This window comes from Danio aesculapii, chromosome 3 (assembly GCF_903798145.1).
Source record: "Danio aesculapii chromosome 3, fDanAes4.1, whole genome shotgun sequence".
Lineage (NCBI taxonomy): Eukaryota > Metazoa > Chordata > Actinopteri > Cypriniformes > Danionidae > Danio > Danio aesculapii.
This window is the reverse complement of record NC_079437.1, coordinates 19,967,367-19,994,586: the sequence shown is the minus strand read 5'-3', so window position 1 is coordinate 19,994,586 and position 27,220 is coordinate 19,967,367. Positions and strand designations below refer to the sequence as shown.

The 27,220-nt window shown below is 35.8% G+C and overlaps 2 protein-coding genes across 2 annotated transcripts in view; both read left to right on the top strand.

Moving 5' to 3' along the window:
- taok2a (TAO kinase 2a) overlaps nt 1–14,616 on the top strand; it is a 41,127-nt gene extending 26,511 nt beyond the window's left edge. Inside the window, 9 exon segments of the mRNA XM_056453342.1 lie at nt 821–949; nt 1,032–1,268; nt 3,167–3,295; nt 3,396–3,599; nt 5,024–5,263; nt 6,660–6,750; nt 6,753–6,871; nt 7,947–8,129; nt 9,571–14,616. Of these exon segments, the coding sequence (XP_056309317.1) occupies nt 821–949; nt 1,032–1,268; nt 3,167–3,295; nt 3,396–3,599; nt 5,024–5,263; nt 6,660–6,750; nt 6,753–6,871; nt 7,947–8,129; nt 9,571–10,449 (2,211 nt within the window). The 3' untranslated portion in view covers nt 10,450–14,616.
- A 2,107-nt stretch (nt 14,617–16,723) lies between these two features.
- On the top strand, nt 16,724–26,056 carry cdipt (CDP-diacylglycerol--inositol 3-phosphatidyltransferase (phosphatidylinositol synthase)). The gene is made up of 6 exons (XM_056453341.1): nt 16,724–16,904; nt 20,169–20,303; nt 20,386–20,539; nt 22,342–22,423; nt 22,982–23,063; nt 25,170–26,056. Exons 1-6 carry the CDS (start codon nt 16,862–16,864, stop codon nt 25,313–25,315), a joined length of 642 nt encoding a protein of 213 aa, XP_056309316.1. The 5' UTR covers nt 16,724–16,861; the 3' UTR covers nt 25,316–26,056.
- Nucleotides 26,057–27,220: the final 1,164 nt, after the last annotated feature.

The following is a 27,220-nucleotide window of genomic DNA, read 5'->3' as shown; positions in this document are numbered from 1 at the left end:
CATTAACCTTTATTTTACATCTACAGAATCGTGAGAAAATTGTGTTCTTGGTTTTTAGAAAAAAAAAGCGTGATTCTCATTTTATCCAGAATCGTGCAGCCCTAATCAGAAACTGTATTTACTTTGACTGATCAGTTTTTATATATCGCATTATCATCAAGACTTGCACCCTCATATTTATTAAAAGGGAAAGAGAAGCCTATTTGATTAAATATTTAGACAATAAAACATATTTTGATAGAATGTGTATTTTAAAATGAAATAAGAGATGTATTTTATAAATAAAATTTTATATTTTAAGGGCAATCTTTAAAAGGGGGCTTTCTAGAGGGATTTTAGAATATTTATCATTGATCAAATTGAATGATCTTATTTTACTTTTTTTGGTCAGTGTTGTTATTTGTATGTTTTTTTTTTTGTACAATGCAAGATTATTAACCCTTGAGTACTGCTCAAATTTATTCCCCTTTTTTTATGTTCGTGGCTATTTTTGCCCCACACATACGAAAGGCTAGTAAAGTTGCTCAGTGTATTGTTGAAATTATTAATTTATTTTAAATTTCAAAGTATTCTCTTAAAATAAGATTTGTCACCAAAAATCATTCCATTTGCTGAAATAGAAAAAGTTGTGGCCAAATTATGACTTAAAATCAGCCCAGAGTGGATGAAAACATCTCCAACCGCACACAAGGGTTAAGAAACAGTTGCAATTGCAAATTATATATTGAATACTTAGTACAAATGTTGCCATAAATATAGCCAGTGCTCTTGATATTTCATTAAAACCTAAATAAATGAATAATTAACATTGTTTTAACAGGCACGTGATAATATTTACGATGACCCCTATCAGCCGGAGATGGAGTCTCAACAGCCGGCCTCATCTGCCGCTCGGAGAAGGGTGCACAGAAACCGAGATCACTTTGCCACTATTCGGACAGCCTCTGTGGTGAGAATATTACAGTCCAAATGCTCTTGTGATCTAAAGTTAGAATGGACAGATTATTTTATCGTCATTTTTTTGTTTTCAGGTAACCCGTCAGATTCAGGAGCATGAACAGGGCTCAGCTCTGAGGGAGCAGATGTCAGGATACAAGCGCATGAGGAGGCAACACCAGAAACAGCTGCTAGCTTTGGAGAACAAACTCAAATCGGAGATGGATGAACATCAGCTCAGGCTGGACAAAGAGCTTGAGACCCAGAGGAACAACTTTGGCAGTGAGGCTGACAAGCTTGGTAAAAAACACCTGGCCATCCTGGAAAAAGAGGTAAGGGATTAGAAAGGAAAAAAACGTTTCGCCAAAGTACATATATTCATAATGCAAATGTTTGGTTTCTGTATGCGTGTGTATTGAACCCATACAGGGCTGTTTTAAGCACTTAAACTGTTTTAATCAAATATTGCTGTTAATATATTATCGTTTTTAAAATACCATTTAAAAGTGTAAGTTCAGTAAAGCTGCGGTCACGCTGCACTTTTCATCCCATTTACTTATATTCATTTGTATGCGAGAGCACCAGACCAGAAAAGTATGCTTGTTCTAATGTTAAAACTTTGACCTGAGACCTTTGCGTCACGTGATTGCTTGAGACCAATTGAAGATTATGTGACCCCCCCTGTACAAAAATGTAAAATATGGGATCAATTGCTTCTTTTAGAATTTTATCTTGTATATAGGGATGTAACTATTCGATACCATTCATGATACTAATCTTACGATTTAGTCATTTATTTAATCTTACGATTTTTTTAACAATTATTTAAGGTGAACAAGAGCCCTTTCATTTTTTTCTCAAATGCTGCACTTTTTTTACGCACTTTTTTTTTTAATTTCTGCAAGAACTACTTTGCAATTTTAAAACAAAATCCAAATAAAAAGTGAGTAATACAAACTAAAAAAGACTTTTTAATATAAACAAAGACAAATTTAAAACGAATTCCAAACCAAAAATGAACAATACAAATCAAAGAAGGCTCTTTATTACAAGTAAACAAAAACTGTGACTGTGCTGGGATTTTACTGTTTTTTTTTTTTTTTTTTTAAGAAATATCAGAATTTCTATGTTTTCTGGCATAAGCTGAGATCTTTGCACATTTACAATGTCCTCTGCTCATGAGAAAACTCTCACTGGGGACTGAGATGGCTGCTGTGAAGAGGAAAGCCTTTCCTAAACCAAAGAGCAAGGTGTATAGAGGTGGTCAATTGGCCCTCTGATCACTGGCATAAAAAAACTGATTATAATATATGATATAATAAGCAAATTATATAATTAAAGGAACAATCTAATACCTGAATCTGTAACAGCACAGCGTTGACTTTCAGTCTGAAAAACATGTTCTCACTTTTGCTATGAAAACACTGATGCACAGTGTGGTCTCTGTAACAATTAATAGTTTTTTGCGTATAGACGTCTGTGACAGTAGTTTTTCCACTGTGCTGCATCAAATTCGTTGTTCTGTTAGTGTAAGTAAATGTCTTTTCGCAGTATTTGCATAGTTTGTGTTTCGTCTGGCAACCCTCGCCGCTGATGTGCAGGTAAATCGAGTTTGCACCTGAAAACACAGCGCCCTCTCTGTTCAAAAAATGTATCGCAATCTGTTTAACATTTTTACAGGTATGAGTAGTCACATATTTCAATCGATTTCAACCGATTCAAGGTGAATCATTAAATTTCTTTATTATTATTATTATTCATGTATTTTATGTTATGTATTATTTATTGCTGTTGATGACTTTTTAATTGTTAAAATATTTTTATCATTTATAAAAGTGATATTTATAAATTGTGGTAAACATGATCTGTTTTTTTGCCGTGATATAGTCAGAGAAGCTGATGTGGAAATGAGCTCAAAACTCTCCCTTATTTTATCTTCTTTTATCCTGCCCCTTTTCGCAGCACCATACGGCAGAATTTAGCTTGTTCAAAGTCTAGTGTAAACACAGCTTAAGATGTTTTATTTCATAACTTGAAGCATCATCAAGACCTCATTTATTTGATCGAGTATCTGTTAGAATTTAATGAATTTTAATTGCTTTTAGACTTTTAAAACTGAAAGTGTTATAATGTCATCTGTTTTTTAGAGGATATGTAGGAAGCAGAGCCAGTACAGTGAACAATAAATATAATTGTTTTGCACATGTATTTATCTGGTGTGCTTTTTCAGATTAAAGGTGCTCAGACAGAAGAGAAGAAATTTCAGCAGCACATTTTGAACCAGCAGAAGAAAGAGCTTAACAGCCTGCTGGATAATCAGAAACGGCAGTACAGGCAACGCAAGGAGCAGCTGAAGGAGGTAAGGCTTGCTTTGACCTCAGAGGAACTACACTTGTTATAAAGCACTCAACTGTAAGAGTCTTTTGATTTGAACCGTATTCATCCACTTTTGGCACCAGGAGCTGAGTGAGAATCAGTCCACGCCGAAGCGAGAGAAGCAGGAGTGGTTGGTGAGGCAGAAGGAATGTCTGCAGCAGATCCAGGCTGAGGAAGAGGCTTCATTGTTACGGCGACAGAGGCAGTATTACGAGCTGCAGTGCCGACAGTATAAGAGGAAGATGCTGCTCGCGAGGCACAATTTGGAACAGGACCTGCTCAGAGAGGTATGACTTAGTGCTTCTCCATCTCTCTCTCTCTCTTTTTTTTTTTATTTTTTATTTATTCATTTTTAGGAGCGTTTAACATGTACTAAAGAAAACAAAACATGCTAAATTGTATTTATATATATATATATATATATATATATATATATATATATATATATATATATATATATATATATATATATATATATATATATATATATATATAGATTAGGGCTGTCAATTGATTTAAAAAATTTATTATTCACACTTTTTTTGTGATTAATCACGAAAAGCTGAATTTATTACAGAAATAAAAACACAGTCATGTAAGTGCCATTTGGATTTCAAAACAATCAATGGCAATGGCAAACAAAAATTATTTCCATGTGGATTCTTAGTGGACTTAAAAAAATCCATAATACAGGCATTACAAATATGGAAAATGGAAATTATAATAATATTAATGTATTGAATACAAACAATTGTACTCATTGTAAAGTTGTATTGTGCGTTGAGAACATTAATTATAAAGTAGAAACCGTTTTGCTTGGTCCTCCTTAACATTTAGCCAGTTGCTAAGACAGTCCAGTCTGATAAAGTCCAATTGACATTATCAGGGGACAATGTGGCCAAGGGGTATATCAAAGGCACGTACCAAAGACTTTAGACTTCTTACAGGGACTTTGGTGACACCATGTCTAAACATTTAATGCACACCCATCTCAGAGCATTTTTTTGAAAATATTCTGAGGTAGACTTGAACCGAAGGAGGGGATTTCATGACCCTTTAAATGAATGTTTTCTATTCGAAGCGTCACAATATTATATTCGTGCATATACATTGTATTAGTCAGTACTGCAGTAAAACTTATGATAACTGTCCAAAATTAGTACACCAAAATTTATATGTTTGAAGAAAAATATTAAATAAAAAATGTAAAAAGAGAAAACAAAAAGATGTATAAAAGTTTGTAGTTTGTAATTTTTTTCCCCCAACATTTGCATTAATTAAAATGTATTATCTTTCTATTTCTAAAGACGTTCGGTGACTAGAATATTATTTTAATAAACGTATTTGTTTAAGAAGTCTGTTTTGGTTAAAGCACACTAAAATATATTACCTATATTCACTAAGAAATGGATAAAAATATAAATTTTCAAAATGTGGTGTATTCATTTATGTTGAGCACTGTATGTAAATAAATGCATGTAAATACAATATTAAGGTATCAAATCAATGGTATATTAATAGCAGGTGATACAAGTTATATAGACAGACAATTTGTTTCAGCTTCCTTCTGAAATTCTACAAAGGGATTTCATATTTCAGTTTTTTTTTTTACATACATTTTTCAAATGCAATCTTTTCCATCTCGTTTTCACTTTGTCTTACTACCTTTTATTGATATCTGTCATTCTTTTGTCTGTGTTTGCCCATGTAGGACCTAAATAAGCGTCAAACCCAGAAGGATTTGGAGTGTGCCATGTTGTTGAGGCATCACGAGTCCACTCAGGAGCTGGAGTTCAGACAGCTTGCACTGGTCCAGCGCACTCGCGCCGATCTGATCCGAACGCAGCACCAGAGTGAACTAGCCAATCAGATGGAGTACAATAAACGGCGCGAACAGGAGCTCCGTCAGAAACACGCTGTGGAAGTCCGCCAGCAACCCAAAAGCTTAAAGGTGAAAGGATAGGGTTTTTTTTCTTGATGTGGTGCATACTTCAATACAATACACTGAGGTGAAATTTGCATTTTTGTACAATTTTACAGACAAATTTCAGAATTTAAAAAATTTAATGTTGCAATTTTTAATTTAATTGAATTGGGAAATGAAGAAGAACATAGTATTGCTTAAACTGCATTGTTAATACATGAGTAGCATTGGTGTATCAATTAGATTTTATTCAGAATGATTGTAAAATTGTTTACTAGTAGACCTAATAAAACAAAAGCTGGTTTTCCACTATCAAGCTGAATGGTGGTTCTATTCCATACCAATCTGGGTCAGTCAGCATACATTTTATCTGGGTCAGATACATTTGAAATTTTCCAAGATGGTGCTGATAATGCAGCTTTCTGGAATGCAATACAAATGTGCGTTAGTAACCCAAGTATAATGTAAACAGTGAAATGGAAGATGATCAGATATTTATGTTTTTGACTCTACATTATGAGATTACCTATATTAAATTGTGCACTTACGCTTGTCCAACTTGTAACTTGTAGCCAGGCAACAGAATACTTTATTGTAAAAATTGAAAAACACTTTATTGTATTGTACTTTATTTCTCTCCAAAACACATCAAAACAGCCCCTTCAAATTTAATGCTTTTCAAAATAATAATAATGGGAACATCAAGTAATGAGCAAACATATTTTATTGGCAGCGCTTACAGACAGCATTTATTTTAAACCTCAAGCCTAAACAAAATATTTTAAATTGAATCCAAATTAAGCGGCTTGTGGGAAATGTGCAATACAAATATAATTATAAGTTGCTCTGGAATAAGTTTCAGCACATTTTAGATAGTAAAAAAATAGTTTCTGGTTAATACCCTAAATAAATTGTTGACATTGTCACAAACATGAATTATTTATTATGTATATAAACAAAAATAATAATAAAATAAAATACAGATTTTTGAAATGCAAAAATCTAAAATCATAATTAAATTAAGTGACATATTGTGACACATTTATGAATTTCCTATGTAAAAAAAATGGTACTTCAGCAGCATTTTCTGAATTTCATGAGTTTAATACTTCAGGAATATTACAATAAATGCTGTTTGTTACACCAATTCCAATTCAGTTGCAGTTTAAAAGACAATCAAACCTCAGACTGCTCTGTTGTGCACTGATGTTTATTTAGGAAAAGGCATATTTATGGCAGTTGCAATAGTGTGATGCCACCGAGAGCTTAAACCCAACCGTCTGTGGCCATAACCCAACACCTGTTCAAACATTCCAGTGATGTAAATATATGCCAGGTCAATTGAATTGGTTTGTTTGCTTCAACGTGCACAGGCGGCTCAAATATGTTTTTTTTTTTTTCTTTCTGCATTTTGTTCTCTCAGACGAAAGAGCTCCAGATCAAACGTCAGTTCCAAGACACTTGTAAGATTCAGACACGTCAATACAAAGCCCTGCGGAACCACCTGCTGGAAACCACCCCAAATCAGAGCATAAAACTTTGCTGAAGAGACTCAAAGAAGAGCAAACACGTAAACTGGCCATCTTGGCCGAGCAGTACGACCATTCCATCAAAGACATGCTGTCCACACAGGCTGTGAGTAAGGCAAGGAGAGACCATCTTTAATGCTTTGTTTCAATTTTGAGTGGTGCACAATCACATGATTATATAATAATGCATGTATGTAAACACATGCATGGGTCAATCACACAAATCTGCTTAAGAACATGGTCACTTTTCACCTCATACAAATTATATTTATGTTAAAATATTGTCTTTTATCGTCTGAATAGCTTAGTCTTATATGTATAAATTATATTAAATATTAACTAAATATGTAGGTTTTCTTATTTTTTGCGATTATATTTTATTATAAACAGTTGAAGTCAGAATTATTAGCCCCCCCTTTAAATTTATTTTCTTTTTAAAATATTTCCCAAATTATGTTTAACAGAGCAAGGAAATTTTCACAGTATGTCTGATAATATTTTTTCTTCTGGAGAAAGTCTTATTTGTTTTATTTTGGCTAGAATAAAAGCGGTTTTTAATTTTTTAAAAAACATTTTAGGGTCAAAATTATTAGCCCCTTTAAGCTATGTATTTTTTGATAGTCTACAGAACAAACCATCAATAACTGGCCTAATTACCCTAACCTGCCTAGTTAACCTAATTAACCTAGTATTAAGCTGTATAGAAGTGTCTTGAAAATTATCTAGTCAAATATTATTTACTGTCATCAAGGCAAAGATAAAATAAATCAGTTATTAGAGATGAGTTGTTAAAACTATTATGTTTAGAAATGTGTTGAGAAAATCTTCTGTCCGTTAAACAGAAACTGGGGGGAAAAAATAAACGGGGGCAAATAATTCTGACTTAAACTGTATATTTTTGTGAATAAAATGAAATATGCTGAATCTAATAATATTAATGCCTTTGTCATTATATGATTGCTTTAATAATAATAATAATAACTTATTAGTAATAAATTGTATGCATATAAATATATATCTTTTTATTATTATTATTTTAAAGTTGACCAATGACAGATAATGTTCTTGACTGGTTTTTGAGATTCTCCTTCTTATGGTTAATTAATCTATTCTTAAATCATTACATGTGTCTTCATTGACTGCTTCTCTACTGATGTCCCGCCTCTTTGTTTTCTTGACAGTTGCGATTGGATGAGACACAGGAGGATGAGTATCGAGCATTGCGCATGCAGCTGCAGCAGGAGTTAGAGCTACTTAACGCCTATCAGAGCAAAATCAAGATGCACACAGACACGCAACACGAGAGAGAGGTCAAAGACCTGGAGCAGAGGGTGTCCATACGGAGAGCTCTTCTTGAACAAAGGGTAAGAGAGAGAGAAAAGAAAATGGACTGAATGTTACTCATTAAATTGGTTCGACCAGCACGCAACATGGTTGTCATATAACCACAATGGCCACAACAACACAAAGTCATAGAAACTTTTATAAATCGTCAACATCACCGAACATACAGTGCATCCGGAAAGTATTCATAGCACTTCAATTTTTTTCCACATTTATTTATATTACAGCCTTATTCCAAAATTGATTAATATCATTTATTTCCTCAAAATTCTTCACACAATACACCATAATGACAATGTGAAAAAAGATTTTTTGAAACTGTTGCAAAATTATTAAAAATAAAAAAGCTCATATATATAATTATTCACAGCTTTTGCAGTGAAGCTCTAAATTGAGCTCAGGTTAATTCTGTTTCCACTGATCATTCTTGAGATGTTTCAGCAGTTTAACTGGAGTTCACCTGTGGTCAATTTAGTTGATTGGACATGATTGGAAAAGGCATACACCTGTCTATAGAAGGTCCCAGGGTTGACAGTGCATGTCAAAGCACAAACCAAGCATGAAGACAAAGGAATTTTCTGTAGACCTCCAAGACAGGATTGTCTCGAGACACAAGGATGGGGAAGGTTACAGAAAAAAATCTGCTGTTCTGGAAGTTCCAATGAGCACAGTGGCCTCCATCATCCGTAAGTGGAAGTTTTTTGCAACCACCAGGACTCTTCCTTGCGCTGGCCGGCCATCTAATCTCAGTGATCTTGGAAGAAGGGCCTTAGTCGGGTAGGTGATCAATAACCCGATGGTCACTCTGTCTGAGCTCCAGCGTTCTTCTGTGGTGAGAGGAGAACCTTACAGAAGGACAATGACCCAAAGCACACCGCCAAAATATCAATGGAGTGGCTCTGTTAATGTCCTTGAGTGGCCCAGTCTGATCCGAGACCTAAATCCAATTGAACATCTCTGGAGAGATCTAAAATTGGCTGTACACCGCTGCTACATATCTAAACTGATAGAGCTTGAGAGGTACTGCAAAGAAGAATGGAAAATTCCCAAAGACAGGTGTGCCAAGCTGGTGGCATCATATTCAAAAAGACTTGAGGCTGTAATTGCTGCCAAAGGTGCATCAACAAAGTATTGATCAAAGGCTGTGAATACTTATGTGCATGTGATTTTTCAGGTTTTTTTATTTTTGAATAAAGAATTGAGATGATACAGCATTTGAAAGATAAATGATTGCTGTATTGTTTATTATATGACAATAGCAATGTGTTTTACTCATTTAAAATTACATTTTGATACATTTATGGTAGGAAATTTACAAATTATCTTCATGGAACATGATAATTACAAAATAAGAGTGGTTTTGTGCTTCAGTGTCATATTGTATGTAATCTCAGTGGACTATAATGTTATAAAGAAAAAAAACTTTTGTAATATTTCTTTCTCTCTCACATTTGTCTTTAGATTGAGGAAGAGATGTTGTCTCTGCAGAACGAGCGCTCTGAGCGAATCCGAGCTTTGCTTGAACAACAGGCTCGGGAAATCGAGTCCTTTGACTCTGAGAGCATGCGCCTGGGCTTCAGTAACATGGCTTTGAGTGGCATCCCCGCTGAGGCTTACAATCAGGGCTACTCCAACCCTCCTTCATCCGGGCCCGGAGGCTGGCCGTCCCGTCCTGTCCCTCGTTCAGGCAGCCAGTGGAGCCATGGTGTCCAGAACTCAGCAGCGCCGCCCTCCTGGCGCAGTCAGAACAGCACAGCCGGATTCAGCAGAGCAGAGCAAATGTCCAGTCGGGAGAGAGATCGAGACCGGGAGCTGGAGAGCATGGCCGCTCGTGCCTATCCAGGCTCTCGCTCCTCCGCTTCATCGGCATCATCATCATCATCATCTTCCTCGCATCATCACCTCCGCTACATCCCGCAGCAGTACCACCACCAGAGCACGCCACACCTATACCGCGAAAGCAGAGAGAGAGAGTGGGGAAGTGGAGGAGGAGGAGGTCACCACTCTTCCTCATCCTCCTCTCACGGCCACTCGCATCACATTTCTGCCCAATCCCTCGCCCTTCTCCCTCCACCGCCGCCTCCTCCACCCATCTCTCTTTCCTCCTCTTCACCTCAATCCTCCTCCTCATCTTCATCCTCTCAGAGTGGCTACGGAGGAAGGGGCGAGGGTTTGGTTGTCCGAGGCCCCAGTCTGATGGCTCTGAGAAACAGTCCCGGGCCTCTGCGGAGAACCGCCTCGGGTGGAGGTGCCGGCGGGTCAGGCGGAGATGGAGGTTTGAGCCGGAGTACTTCAGTGACGTCACACATCTCCAACGGATCTCATCTGTCGTATTCCTAGAGGGCGAATTTCAGATGGTGCCATTTTTATTTCTTTATTTTATTAGAAGAAAGGCCTTCACGCAGGGAGGCGAAGAGAGGACTTTTTAGATGGGCACACCTTTACTTGTAAGAAGATAGATCTCAGGGTTACCAAGGGATTCGGGAGGGCTCAGGGTTTAGATCGGGAACTGATAAGACGAGATGTACTGTAACAGAAGCAGAAAGCTATGCTGTTGTGTGTTTGCGTGTGTGGGCGGGAGGACAAAAATAACATAAGTGGTGCCAATACTGTAGATTGGGCTCATCTTCAGCTGGTTGGTTTATTTTTAACCTCTCTTGAATTCTGCCAGTATATGTCCAGGTGATTTCTTGCACGTCGAAATGTGTAATGTTCCAACATTACATGACTTCATTATTTTACACTTAATCCTGGATCGTATTAAGCTGAATTCATTTAGTGCAATTTAGTTCATTTTCTAAAGAAATATTTTGCCAAAAGGATGAATACTCTCGGAAACGTTGTGACGAACCCTACATGCTGATTGGCTCAAGATCTAAAATGAAGCCGAAAACACCATATAAGAACCATACAAGTGACTTCGAACAATGCTTTATTTTAGCAAACCAAGATTAATGTCTGACAATGAATCAAAAATAGTACTTTAACGACTTTTTCATTATTTTACACTTAATCCTGGATCAAATTAAGCTGAGTTAATTTAGTGCAATTTACTTCATTTTCTGAGGAATAGTTTGCCAAAAAAATGAAAAGTCTGTCATTATTTACTCTCGGAAACATTGTGACGAACCCTACATGCTGATTGGTCGACTTACAAGATGTAAAATGAAGCTGAAAACACCACAAAGGGACTACAAACCATAATTTATTTTAGCAAACCAAGATTTATGTCTGAAAATCAATCAAAAATAGTACTTAAACATTACACAACTTTTTCATTATTTTACAATTAATCCTGGATCAAATTAAGCTGAGTTAATTTAGTGCAATTAACTTATTTTCCGAGGAATAGTTTGCCAAAAAAAATGAAAAGTCTGTCATTATTTACTCTTGGAAACATAGTGATGAACCCTACATGCTCATTGGTCGACTCTCAAGATCTAAAATGAATCCGAAAACACCGTTAAGTGACTTTGAACCATCTTTTATTTTAGCAAACCAATATTTATATCTGAAAATGAATCAAAAATAGTACTTTAACATTACACGATTTTTTCATCATTTACAATTAATCCTGGATCGTAATAAGCTAAATTAATTTGGTGCAATTTACTTCATTTTCTGAGCAATAGTTTGCCAAAAAAATGAATAGTCTGTCATTATTTACTCTCGGAAACGTTGTGACGAACCCTACATGCTGATTGGTCGACTCTCAAGATCTAAAATGAAGCTGAAAACACCATATAAGAACCATAAAAGTGACTACGAACTATGTTTTATTTTAGCAAACCAAGATTAATGTCTGAAAATGAATCAATTAATCAAAAATAATCTATAAATGCCTAAATATTTTCCCATAGTACACAGTTCGCATAGTACTTAATATGGAAAAAAGCTGCATGTTACGCATCGATACTCAAAAATTAACATTTTTGTTGTTTACTCACCCAGTTTCATAGTCATTGACTTTTAGATAAGACTTTATTTTGATGGTTCCTAGTGTACATTTTGTTGACTAAAAGTTGCATTGCAGCTACATGCCAATTCTCACTTGACTATTAGTAGACTGTCTGCTAAATATCTGTTGATACTGCTCCTTCAACAGACATTTAACTGACTATAAGAAACTTCACAAGTACATGTCAACTTACACTAACCATAACCCTAACCGCAGCCTAACAGTCAACTTATATTCTATTGATAATGTAACTTAAATTTAACAAAATGCATTAAAGCATGGGTCTCAAACTCAATTCCTGGAGGGCCGCAGCTCTGCTGTTTTGCTCCAACACTAATCAAACACTGCTGATCCAAATAATCAAGGCGTTCGAGACTCTTTTGTACAACTTGATTAGTTGCATCAGCTATGTTTGATTAGGGTCGGAGCAAAACTGCAGAGCTGAGGGCCTCCAGGAATTGAGTTTGAGGTCTATGCGTTAAAAGTACCATCAAAATAAAGTGATCCCGACTTTTATTGTAGAAAAGGAAATGCTATTTAATTTCCAAAATTCTTCTAAATAGCTTAAAAGTCTCACATTTGGATCAAGCGAATGGTGAGTAAATGATGACAAATGTTGAACAACATCTTTAGAAATCGTAGGGATGAGTGAATAATGGCAGAATGATTCATTGACCGTATTTTTTTGTGTTTGAGCCAGATAATCTGAGCCAGAGGAGGATGAGTCCTACTAACATCAATTCTACTGCTAACGGGAGCAAGTCGGATGCAATAGAAAGGTGCGGTAGCAAGTTTCAGGGAGACCAGGCGTAAACTGAGGAACTAAAAGGGTGAATAAACTGATCTTTGTGTAATTATGTAGATAGTACTAAAAAAACAATACTAAAAGAACATCTATCAAGTGATGGGTTTTAAACTGTACATTTGTATTCGAGTCAAGGCGTTTTTTATTTTGAAACGTTCTGTTTAGTTTGTTTAAAAATGATGCCACATACGTCATACTGCCATCTAGAGGCTCAGCTGAGCGAAAGCAACTCCGCCCACTGTCCTTATAAGGACAAGCTGCCATTTAAGTTGCAATTTGGGCTGTTATTCAGCTTGTTTTTAGCGCCTGCTACTTTGAAAAAGAGATTGAACCTGGCTAGGTGATTAAGCCATTTCTTTTGCTCGTGTATATAGGATGTACATGTCCATAAGAGAGTCGAGTTTCCGCGCATGAGACTGATGTACAGAGACCATTTGTATACAAACGTACACACAGCAGACGTTTATATATGACTTTGAGTATATATATATATATATATGTGTATAATACATCACCCGCCGGAGGTTTGATGGAGAACGTCGAAAGATTGTTTCCTGCTCACACTTTTGATCTATATTGTACTTATGCGATGTGTGTGTGTATATACAAGCACTAACTCTTATATAGGGTAATAATAATTTTGCTATGTGAATTGGAAAGTGAGATGGAGAAAACAAATTAGATACTGTCATTGTTACAACTACTGCCGCTGTAATATTTGTGTTGTACACTAATTTTAAGGTTTTTTTTGTTATTATTTTTTTTAATCAATGCTTACCACTAGGTGGGGAATATTACAGTGTCACGGTCTTGTTTTAGATTTAAAAAACTACAAAAAAACAACAAAAAAAGGACTACCTATCCCAGCATTCCTTGTTACATCTCAGGGTAGGAGTCTATTGTGCAGTGCGTTGTCAGGAGAGTAGTATTTTAGAGCCAGTATTAAACTTGTACAGACCATTTTAAGAGATTTTAGCTGTATAGAACATTTCTAGACGACTGTAAAGTGTCTCAACCTTCTCTCCGATCCAGCAGTTTGTTTTTTTTTCCCTCTCCATTTTCCATTTTACTTTCTGGAATGCATTAACGAATTGTTTTGGCATATTTTTGTATCTACAAAACAACTCCACAAGCTGTTTACATTGACAACAAAATCTCCAGCATACGCGGTGAACTGCGAAGCTGGGTTGTGTCAGTAATGTTACATCGTTTATTTTTCCTTTTTTCCAGAATGTTTTGTGCTCCCACACTGCCAGCTCTCTTTCTACACCAGCGTTCACTCGGACTCTCAGTGCAGTACCTCACTTCCCTGTGCCTGGCCAATCACTTTTCAGTGTTCACTTCATTGCTTCTCCTTCTTAGGCTCTTACTTGCTTACTAACATCTGTGGACAGAAGAGGAGAAATTTAACAAACAATCCTCGGCCCGTCTGTAGCTCTGGGCTGCCATGTAATGCGTTTACAGCAACACTCGCTGGATTCTTTTAGTGTATTCTCTTTAAAGGGGCCGTTTCAGTATCTGGCGGTAATCTAAACTGGAGGTGGTAAATGTATGAAATGACTGTCATCGTCTGCAGTGTTTGGAGCTGGTGGAGAGTATGGTTGTTCAGGGAGCTCAGATTATAATAATAAAAGGCCAAATTACGTTCAGGTGATATGATTACAGGACTCTTTAACACACATGGGCTATAGAACTTGTACAGAAAATGATTAACAAGTCATTAAAAAAAAGGATTCAAACTGAATGTGCCTTGCTGTGTAATCTGTTTCTGCACTCTGTGTTCTCAGCTCCGCCGGGCTGTTTTCTGAATGGACAAAATGTGCATCTGCCTTGCTGAAGGTACAGAGAAAAGACCGTTTCCATAGAGACAGAGGCTGTGCTAAGTGGAAATTACTGGATGCTTGTAAAAAAAAAACACATGTTGGTACTATTTTTAATCTTAGACACAATTATGGCACAGATTTTTTTTTTTCTGATGTATAATCTATAAATTGCCACCAGTGTTCTTGTTTAATGTGCTTTAATATTAATATATATATATATATATATATATATATATATATATATATATATATATATATATATATATATATATATATATATATATATATATATATATATATATATTAATATAAATTTGTCTTTAAAAAAATAGATAAATAGCACAAATACAACTATAGTACTAAATGATTCTCCGGTGAAGTACCTTTTGTCACTTAAAAGTGTGGAGTGATTTAAAAATAATGTTTTTGGACTGATAAATCTATAGTTAACTATAGTATTACAATTATTTACAGGCTCCTATTTAATGAACGTAACTGAACGTTTTCTAATGGTCATTATTATGCAGAAGTATTTATGGAAATTTAATTGAATACACTAAACACTAATGGATGATATCATTTGATAAAATGCTCAGTTATATTCTGCATATACTTTCTGTTAACCAGAAAAGACTCTGAGAGAATCTCTTTCTTGCCAAAATGAGCAGCAAGGCAGACTTTACAGGCGTTATGGGACAAACCATAAATTAATAATGATTAAAACGATTACAAATCATGGAATCACCCTCCATTTGCTGAGGAATTTTATTAAAATGATTCAAAGACACCATTTTAAGACATCAGTTTAATGCAATCTCTGGTATTCAAAGTATTTAACATTTTATTGAATATAATAAACTATAAACAACATGAATAGCATAATTAGACGGATAGAAATTAGATGGTTGGACGGATAGATGGATTGATAGAAATAAGATGGAAAGAAATGGATAAATGATGGATGGATAGATAGAAATAAGATGGAAAGAGATAGATAGATAGATAGATAGATAGATAGATAGATAGATAGATAGATAGATAGATAGATAGATAGATAGATAGATAGATAGATAGTGTGGGAATATAAATTTATATAATCTAGTTTTAAATGAATAATAATCTACATATAACTGAAAAGTTATATTCTTTGGTTTTTGATTACATAATTTCATTAACAGCCCAGCCATGAGGGACATTTACCTTTGTCTTTCTGACTACAGGCTGAGCCAGAGTACTGCAAATGCTAATGACTGCCTTTGTCTTTGGGTCATGCTTTCATGCTACAGAAACCATTTTATTGATTAACTTGTGTGATCAGTAGCTGGGCCGGTTTCTACACCTATATGCCAATTTACCCTGCTGACTCCAAAACTGAATTTGCATGCTTTGTTTAGCCATCTCCTCTCCTCCTAAGACAATATAGACAGGACATCTTTGTCTTAATTCAGACTTGTGATAAAACTCGCAGACTGCAGACCTCCAATAGGCTCTGCAGACACATGGACTTCTCGAAGACGCTGTTTGACTGCATATTAACCAACACGTCTCAATAAAGGAATTCTGCTTGTTTCGAGTCTCCTGGACTGGGTTCTCTTCTATAAGACTCATTTATTTTTTTACAACAATTGATAGATAGATAGATTGATTAAAATGTTTATAGATAGATAGGTAGATGGATTGGTGGATGGATAGATAGATAGATAGATAGATAGATAGATAGATAGATAGATAGATAGATAGATAGATAGATAGATAGATAGATAGATAGATAGATAGATAGATAGATAGATAGATAGATAGATAGATAGATAGATAGATAGATAGATTGATTAAAATGTTTATAGATAGATAGATGGATAGAAAAAAAGAAATATGATAGATGTTTTTGCTAGTTAAGTGTTGAAATACGGCGCTCTGTCACAGTAGTGTCAGAGAACAGCTGATATGAGGTCAGGCGCGGCCTGTGACCGCGCAGATTGAGCGCTTGCCAATTAAAGGGGAGGATTCATTCGACGGCGTGCGTGCGTACAGGAAACATAACGTCACGCGCCACGCTTATATTCAGTACTCCAGCAGTCAGAGGGAGTTGAGGAGGGAAACAGAAACCTAAAAGACAAATTCAGGGAGCTCCGTCCAAAGACAGAAACTTAAAACTTGACCGGCATCATGACCGAAGAAAACATCTTCCTGTTCGTCCCGAATTTGATCGGTGAGTGTCAGACGAGCGAGTTGACGGAAGCAGATCGTCAGCGCGCGACAGAGTTCTGCGCACATTCAAAGGCAGCCTAATGACAAGTGTGTTTCGTGAAAATATCTAATATATCTTATGAATGCTTTCTTCGTGGTATTTTAAAGTACTGTAAATGATTGTGACAGCAGTTGGTTTGACTTCCTGCGGATGTTTGGCGTGATGCTATTGGCTGTCATCGTAATCCAGTATGAAGCTCATTTAATGCAGCACATTTATTCACTAATACTGTAAATACAGTGTAAAGGGTTAAAGTTGGCGTAGTATTTACACATTCGAGCCATTTCATTTTTTCACTTAAAATACAGATTATAGATTAAGAATATCTTAAGCATGTGTCATTGTTTACGTTTTACCTAGCAATCCTAATTTAAAACGCCTTGATTGGACCTTTCATTAAAATCCACAGGCCTATTTCTGGTGACGTTTCCAATCATTAAACCCACATTTGTTTGATTCCACTTTCTTCTCCTGGTACTAATATGCATTTTCAGTGATCTGAAAACAAGTGATCAGCATAGACAAATGACCGTTTTCACATGATATTAACAAGTGTTCCGGTGTTTTTCTTGTAAACACTTTGTATTTTATTGTAGTACTTCCCTCTTATTTCGTCATCATTTCAGTCTTGTGCAAGTTACCTCTAACCTGTATTACATTATGCATTTTGTGTTACTGTTATTTAAAAGTTATTTCCTACCTTACAATATTACTGTCTCAGAGTCAGAAGAACTCATTTATTCATTCATTTTCCTTCAGCTTAGTCCATTATTTATTAGGGGTCGCCACAGCGGAATGAACCGCCAACTTATCCAGCATATGTTTTATGCAGCAGATGCCCTTCGAGCCCCAACCCAGTACTGGGGAAACACCTATACACTCTTACATTCACATTCATACACTACAACCAATTTTAGTTAATCCAATTCACCCATATGGCATATTTTTGGACTGTGGGGGAAAACAGAGCACCCGGAGAAAACCCACACCAACACGGGGAGGACATGCAAACTCCACATAGAAATGCCAACTGGCCCAGGCGGGACTCGAACCAGCAACCTTCTTGCTGTGAGACGACAGTGCTAAGCACTGAGCTACCGTGTCATCCCTGTCTCAGAACTGTAATACATTAAATGACTCCTGCAGTACTTTACTTTCAGCAGAATATCTACAGAAGTAGAACTTAAAGCCACAACATGTAAGATTCATTTATTAAAATATCCCCTTCTTCAAAAAAAAACCCTCACTAGTGCAGTGTTATATGTTTTGTTGATTTGTGTACTACTACTACTACTACTACTTGCATCTGAAATGTTTTGATGAATTTTGAAGAACGACATTTTAACTAGTGACATGGGCTGTGTCATCTGCTAATGATGTAATACACTCTTGATTTCAGGTTTTAAAATCATCTTGTTGTTACTCTAGTATTGTTATTGTCTCTTTTTTTTAAATAATTACTTATATAAAACAAATGTGTGTAGTATAAGTTTTAAGCTGTCTTGCTACATTTTCGGTATTGTCACAATCATGTGATTTGGCAGCACAGTTGTGTTGCTTCATTGGCGTTCACAAATCTTCCCCTGTGGCCTGGTTGGATAGTAATGTGCCCATGCCCATTGTATGTAATTATTAGAATCACGTAGACGGCGTGCGGCAACGTATGTGAAGACAGGTGGGGAGAGAGAGGGGGGTGCGGGAGACGCGAGATTTCCGTGAGATTATCATTCGTTTGAGAGCATCCGGGAGTCTATGCATATGCGAAGACTCCCAGAACTTCGGGAAGACTTGGGATGTCTGATTTAATAACATTTATTTGACTTTTGGTAATCACTTAGGCCACCCCCCCTATCAATGTCTCGTGACCCTCCAGGGGATCCCGACTAGGCATGGGACGATAACTGTTTTCAAGGTATACAGCGATTTGGAAAATTCAAGGTTTTAAAACAGACAAAATTTTCTGTAATATAAGGTATGTGTACGATTTTTTTTTTATTTACTTTGTTGTTTTGTTATCTCCAGCAGAAAAGATATCCAAAGATGCCATTAAAAGGGGAAAAGAAACCAGTGTTTTTGAAGACGGCAGAAGTCAACGATTCAGTTGAATTATTTAGCCTGACATGTTTACTGCTCCAAAATATTACAAATGTTTCTAACAATAAAATATTTTGGAAAATTCCTTTTGCTTTTTACCCAGACATTTAAAAAGAGCTTATTTTAGAGCAATAATCACAATATCATGGTAATATTTTTATCCAAGGTTATCAAACTGTCAGCATCTTATACCGGCCCATGCCTTGTCCCGACCCCCACTTTTAGAACCACTATTGTATACTATATAGCTTTGGATGTGGCAATCTCTGTCCATCGAAACATCAATTTCAGCGTGTAATTTTCACCACTAGAAGGTGCTTCTTCACAACAAACAAAGGTGTAGTCTGATGACCCCATGATTAAGTGTTGAAATATGGGAGTTGTCATCTTCATATCCTACAAGACATACTATATGAGGATGAATGAAACAAATGATGAGACGAGTGGGATGCTGCATGAAAACAACAGATCGTTTAATATGTCAAAGTCCACCGCTCATTGTTTATCGCTCATGATCACGTGAAGTAGCAGCGCTGTTTAATTACACCAAATACATTTTAAGTTACTGTTATAAAAAGCTGCTCTGTGCAGTCTAATAAAATGCACAACACAACATCTTTGGTGTTTTCTATAAAGCCAAACAAGATAATGAGGTTGGTACAATGTCATTGTTATGGAGACACAAAGTATTGTCCATGTCACTAGATTTAATAGCATGTTTCTCTGGATTTGAGTATACTTCGAAGCATTTGGGATAATGCAAGTACATCATATATAAATATATAACGCTATTCTAATGTTTTATAATGCCTTTATAGGGATAGTTCACCCACAGGTGAAAATAGTCATCATTTACTCATCCTTTACTTGAAAACCTCTTAGACTTTCTTCTGTAATATGTAATGTAAAATAATAAATTTTAAAGAAATCTGTAAACCTGTAAACATTGACTTCCCTAGTATTTGTTTTTCCTACTATCAAAGTTGATGGTTAGATGTTTTCATCTTTCTTCTAAATATCTTCTTTGTATTTAACTGAAGAAAGTCTGAGAGATTTTGAACAAGTAAATAATGAGTGACTTCCCACTGTACGCTCAAGCTTACTTTGTATCTTTTCCCACACGTTTAATAGGATATGCCCGTATCGTACTGGCTCTGGTGTCTTTCTTCCTGATGCCCTGCTGCCCAGGCCCAGCAGTGTTTTGTTACCTGCTGAGTGCCCTGTTGGATGCCTTCGATGGACATGCAGCCCGTGCGCTCAATCAAGGTCCTTTCCAGCTCGGTGTTGTACATTATTCCTCTTTCTTTGTCTTTCCCACTCTCTGTACTCATACATGCGTCGTCCTCAGGTACAAAATTTGGTGCGATGCTGGACATGTTGACTGATCGTTGTGCCACCATGTGTTTGCTGGTGAACCTGGCACTGCTGTACCCGTCATACACTTTCCTGTTCCAGCTCAGCATGTGTCTGGACGTGGCCAGTCACTGGCTACATCTGCACAGGTGTGTCCAAATCACCTTATATTTAAAATAGAGCTGCTGGAAGTCCTAAATGCAAGGGAAAAGGCATTTCTGAATTTAAGGGGGGTTCCATCATCCAAGAGTCAACACTTTTTAAAGCTTTTGTGTGTGTTTTTTGTTTGTCAAAGAGATGGTTATTAATACGTAGCCTACAGTGGGGAAGACCAAGATTATCAGGGAAATTAAATTCTTCTGCTTTAGCATGTTTTTTTTTATCAAGAGAGTCGAGTTGATTCTAATTTCTCGGTTGGCTTAACAAAATATGTCATCAATGCGAAACTCTGTACGCATCACTGGATATACTGTATACCAGGGGTGTCAAACTCAGTTCCTGGAGGGCCGCAGCTCTGCACAGTTTAATTCCAACCCTAATTAAACACACCTGATGAAACTAATTGAGTCCTTCGGGCTTGTTTGAAACCTACAGCCAAGCGTGTTGAAGCAGGATTGGAACCAAACTGTAGAGCTGCGGGTTTGACACCCCTGCTGTATACAGTACATAAATTAGTTAGAAGCCGTTGAGCACCAAAAATCTTTCTGATTACAGATTATTCTGCTCTAAATTGGTAGGGATCATCCAACATAGTCATTTTAAGTAGGCTCGCACTGTTGATTTGAGAATCATGGGATGCCAGTGACACCTTCTCCGATGCACGCTCCACTTGTCTAATTTGCAGCCTGATTTCCATTCCAGTAAAACTTCCAAATTAAATGTGCAACCACTTTTTATACAGATCCACTGACAACTGCAGTTTTATTGTTAAAACACTCTTTTGAAGCCATAATCTCTACTATATAGAGCAGGGATCATACCTCTAGCGCATGGGTTTCCAGCTTTTACAGATCCTCAGCCAACCCAAGGACAGACTGAATACAAAACTTTTAATATTTATACAGGAATTATAATAATAAAAACATATAATTCACTTCTTATGTCTTTTCAACATGAATTATTATTTCAAACAATCATTTTGTAATTCTTAAAGGTTTAGTTTGACCAACAATTAAAATTCTGTTATTAGTTACTCAACCACATGTTGTTACAATCCTCTGAGACCATTCATTCATGTTCAGAACACAAATTAAGATATTTTAGATGAATCTGAGACTCTCTCATCCTCCATAAGCAGCAGCAGTCCTGAGACTCTTGTCCAAAAAAGAAAAAATAACATACAATTATTTGACTTTGGTCACACATATATTTTCTCTCTGCGCAGGTCAGGGCGCACAGTTAATACAGTCAATACAATGCAATGCACACTCCTAAATCAACTTTTGATTAAACAACTTATTCAATTGATTAGTTCTCTTAAAGTATTAACCCAAAAATTTTAATTAAATTTGCTGTTCATTTATTAACCATCAGACATTCCGAGTCCAAGATGTAGGTGACTTTATCTTAAGAAGAAAATTAAATAAGATGTTTAGTTGAAACTGTGGTTCTTGGTGATTAAAACAGTTCAAGTCAGCTTTGACTAGTATTTTAAGAGAATATATATATATATATATATATATATATATATAGATAGATAGATAGATAGATAGATAGATAGGCAAGATAAAATGAAAAACAAGTCTTATGACGATCAACAACTGTGAAAATGAACTGAACACTATTTACAACTTTGCTTCCTTTATGAATTCATATTACTACTACATTTTCATATTAGTTCATGTTTATAAAAAGTAAATATAATTCTGTTTATGTGTATGTATATTTGTGTCCTGCATGTTCTAAATCAATTACTAATAATACGAGTGTCTGTTTGTTTTGTTGCTTCCAGTTCCATGATGAAGGGAGCCACCAGTCACAAGGCCATTGATCTCTCTGGCAACCCCATTTTACGGCTGTATTATACATCCAGGGTAAAATAATCAATTACGCATTCACTCACGAGTGTCGTTAGTATTAGTGCGTTTCTGTTTTAAAAACTTTTTTTGGAATGAAAACGCTCCTCATCCACACTGCCATTTTAATTACGTTTAGGAAAACAATCTCCTTCCACACTATACAACCTGAAGCGCATTATAGGTGATCATTAAAGCTCACTAGACATGCACATATTTTTACGGCATCTGTACATATTGTTTTAAAGATAACGTGTGAAGGGCTTGAAGAATCAGGGAGCGTTATGGTCCAGGAGATTAATCAGATAGCGATTGGGGATAGCCACACCTATATTTTCAAAAGTTTGTGTTTCAGACTCTCTGGATAGTTTTCACTACACTGCTTTTTGGGGTCATTGATAAACGAAAACACATTAGTGTAAATGGCACCACAGTCAAGAACTCACATTAAAGGCTTTTTTCACTTGACTAGTGGGGTTCTGCTTGTTAACTAGTTGTAGTCAAGCATGTACATCTTTAAAAAAATGTACTGGCTGTCATGACATGTGCTGTGTTGTTTTGTCTTTGTTTTTACAGCCGGTGCTGTTTTTCATGTGTATGGGCAATGAGCTGTTCTTCTGCCTGCTGTATATAATGTACTACATCGAGGAACCCCAGAGTGAGTATCAGCATCATATCATATTCTACTTAATATTTAATTTCCCCCGACCAGTTTTATTAGTTGAAGTGTCGTTGATTTATTTATTTATTTTTATTCATCGTATGTGTCATCGTATGCTTGATTCTGATAAACATGTACAAATATTTTCAGATAAATGCACAGCTAAAGTAGTTCCAGGCAGGTCTTGACTGCATACATTTCCATATCACTACATCTAATTATTTCAGTCATTTCACATCCTAGAACAGTCCAAACTTAAAAGCAGGGTCAAAAATGTTCACCACTAGAGGGTGCTTATTCACAACAAACAAAAGTATAGTTGTATGACGAATCAGGGGAGTTGTGGTTTTCATTACATTGATGAGTGCAAAACTGCACAAAATCAGAACAGCTTTTATTATGACACAGTCCACTGTTCCCATTTTTTCCGCTCTTGATCATGTGGAGAAGCAGCAGTGCTGTTTTATCACACTAAATACATTTTTTTAAGATTCTGGTATAATGTGCATCCTGATAAAACTCAAAACATATTAAAGTGTGTGTTTCCCTGTTATAAAACCAAAATCGAGGGTGTATGACATCATTAGCATGTTCATTTCACTAGTTAAAATTACAAATTTCTCTGGATTTAAAAATTCTTTGAAACATTTCATATAATGTAAGCACATAATATAATGTGAGCAACATATGTCACGGTGTTATCTAGTGTTTTTTTTTTTATAGTTTAATAAAACCTTAAATCTTAAATATTGTTCCTTTTAAATGAAAATAAAACAATAGGTTTGAATTTGAGCTGCATGTTATTGGAAAATTTTGACATTGCAATTTTTATTTATTTTTTATTTTATTTTTTATTTTTTTTATTTATTTTTTTTCTCTGCGATTATATATAATATATTGAAATATAATTTCACCAGATGACTTTGCAAAGACTTTAGAATCATTTATTATATACAGTTGAAGTCAGAATTAGCAGCCAACCCTGTTTATTTTACCCCCAGTTTCTGTTTAACGGAGAGAGATTTTTTCAACTAATTTCTAAACATAATGGTTTTAATAACTAATTTCTAATAACTGATTTATTTTATCTTTGCCATGATGACAGTAAATAATATTTTACTAGATATTTTTCAAGACACTTATAAACAGCTTAAAGTGACATAAAAAAAATATAGCTTAAAGGGGCTAATAATTTTGACCTTAAAATAGTATTTAAAAAATTTTAAACTCCTTTTGTTCTAGCTGAAATCAAGCAAATAAGACTTTCTGCAGAAGAAAAAATATCATCAGACATACTGTAAAAATTTCCTTGCTCTGTTAAACATCATTTGGGAAATATTTAAAAAAGAAGGGGGGCTAATAATTCTGACTTCAACTGCACATAATGCAAGTTATTATATACATATATTAAACAAAATACAGTCATAAACACAATGAAGCAAATATTAAAGTAAAATAAACAGTGATTTACAGTTTTCTGAGGAAAGTCTAACAGTATTCGGTTACACAAACTGAATAATCAAATGTAAATTAACAATGCGTAGTCTTCATCATATAAATCGTTCAATAAAATCAATCTTTATTAAACTTTTTTTTTTTTATGCACATACACATGATTCACTTTCACCCTATTATGCTTAAATTCTGCAGAGTCTCCACAAATCTCATGTGTTTTGACCTATGGTTCCTGGTCATCTATAATCCCAACTCAACATTGCATATCTTGCTATGTGAATATTGCAATTGACACACACACGCACACACACACATTGCGATATCGATGCTCAAACGATATATTGTCCAGCCCTAGTTTGAATGAGACGCATAAGAAACTAGTCCCACACACTGCTACAGCTAGAGGACTTAAAACTAAAGAAAAATCTTGAAAAGCACCATCTGAACAACATTTTTAGCTCTGATAACCATTGCCGAATGATCCTATTGTCCACCACCGTGCTTGTGTGCTATCATCTTATAATTCAACAGCCTGTTCCAGCTTATTTCTTACGTATACACTACCACAATATTATGAAAACCCAGATGACTTCAACTTGAATATCGGCTGCTCCTAAATAACCCCTTACCCTCTCTGTTTTTGCTCAGTGTGGCTGCAGTGGCTGCTGGGAGTTTGCGGCGTGGTGTGTCTGCTGAAGTCTGCCATAAGTTTCCTTCACCTCATCACCGCTTCCCGCAATATGGCTGCTATCGATGTGGCCGACCGAGAGAAAGAGCGGAGCAAAGCACAATAAGACATGAGCACATAGAGAAACCAAGAAAAAAATGGAGAGATACACAGGGAGAACATGGGCCAGTGTAGATGAGGGAAATCAGTCACGGGACCTAGCAAAGCCTCATTGAGCTTCTGTATATTTATTTGAATATCGATTATCAGTGACATAAAACCAGGGCAAAGATTTATCCATATTCCTATTCTAGTTGTGCTGTTGATGGAGCTAGTTGCACTATGAGTGTACTATGTTTATGTCATCTTTAGAGGTGTTTTTCATATAAATTTTTATTTTTTGGGGATGTTTTATTTGTTAATGAAAATATCATGCCGTTATATTGGGGTTAGAATAGCACTGCTATATTTCTACACGCATACATGACAGGCAGACACATACATTCCACACTTCAACTGAAGCCACGTGAGTATTACTGTATTTGCTGGTTGTTTTTATCATTTTATTATTATTATTGAATTGAACATACTGTATTTGAACCTGTCTATCACTGTTTTTGTCCCGAATATTATTTATCAGTTAGAAGAGCGCAAAGCCATTAGAATTCTAGTGGCTTTGGCATTATTTTCGTCCATAGCCTTCTGAATGTATTATTAGACTGTAGTAGAGGGGTAGACATTCTGAAGTTTTAGAGCTGTGATTATACATGATCAGAAATACATGAGCGTTATATGATTGTGGGAGAAAAAAAAGTCGTTTTGTACTGTAATAATAAGTGGTTTGACAATAAAGATATCCTGACAGTGAGATGAAGCTGTATTTCTTTAGCCATTGATTTACAGCAGTTCTCCAGCTGGTATTTCTCATATTAAAAAAAAGGTTAGGGGAAGCAGTTCCTAATATTTCAAGAACATCTTCAAGAATAATCCTGTGTGATATTGTTGGGATGTTTGAAATGTGGTAGAGAAGTAAATGTTAAAGTTTTCTAAATCATCATCTAAATAAATTAACAAAGTTCATCTGAACATTCTAAGTGGCTCACAAACTATATCCTCCTGACAAGAAGTTATTGCTTTATTCATCAAATTGCATCAGAGCAATACACTACCTAACAAAAGACTTGTTGCCTATCCAAGTTTTAGGAACAACACATAATAACTTGACTTCTAGTTAATCATTTGGTCTCAGAATTGGCTTATGTGAAAGACCAAGGCCTCTAGATTACGCTTATTTTACCAAAACAAAACATGATCATGTCTTGGTTTTTAATTATTTAACAGTAAGGTCTGACTTTGCAGTATAGTATGGTATGTACAGTATAGAATATAAAGTCATAATGCAGTGGAAAAATGATTAATATTGTGTATGACTCCCATGAGCTTGGAGGACTGCATCCATACGTCTCTGCAATGACTCGAATAACTTAAATTAATAAAGTCATCTGGAATGACAAAGAAAGCGCTTTTGTAGGACTTACAGAGTTTATCAAGATTCTTTGGATTCATCTTCAATGTCTCCTCCAACTTACCTCAGACATGCTCAATAATGTTCATCTCTGGTGACTAGGCTGGCCAATCCTGGAGCATCTTGACCTTCTTTGCTTTCAGGAACTTTGATGTGGAGGCTGAAGTATGAGAAGGAGTGCTATCCCCCTGTGGTTTGTAATGTAACGGGCAGCACAAATGTCTTGATAGCTCAGGCTGTGGATAAACCAAGGGCAATATTTTTATTCCTCCCATACCCGCAAACCATGATGTAGAACGGTTAAAAGAACGTGCAAAACATCCATTATAAACATCAAAGTTCTGCTCAGGGAACGTTCTGAGAGACATATTATTAACTAGTGTGAAATCTTTGCTCTGGGAAAATTCTGAGGGCCAATATTATTATTCTTCCAATAAAAACCAATCAGATCCAAAAGTTACAAGAACATTGACTTAATTTTCCATGACTAATTCAGTAATGTTTGCA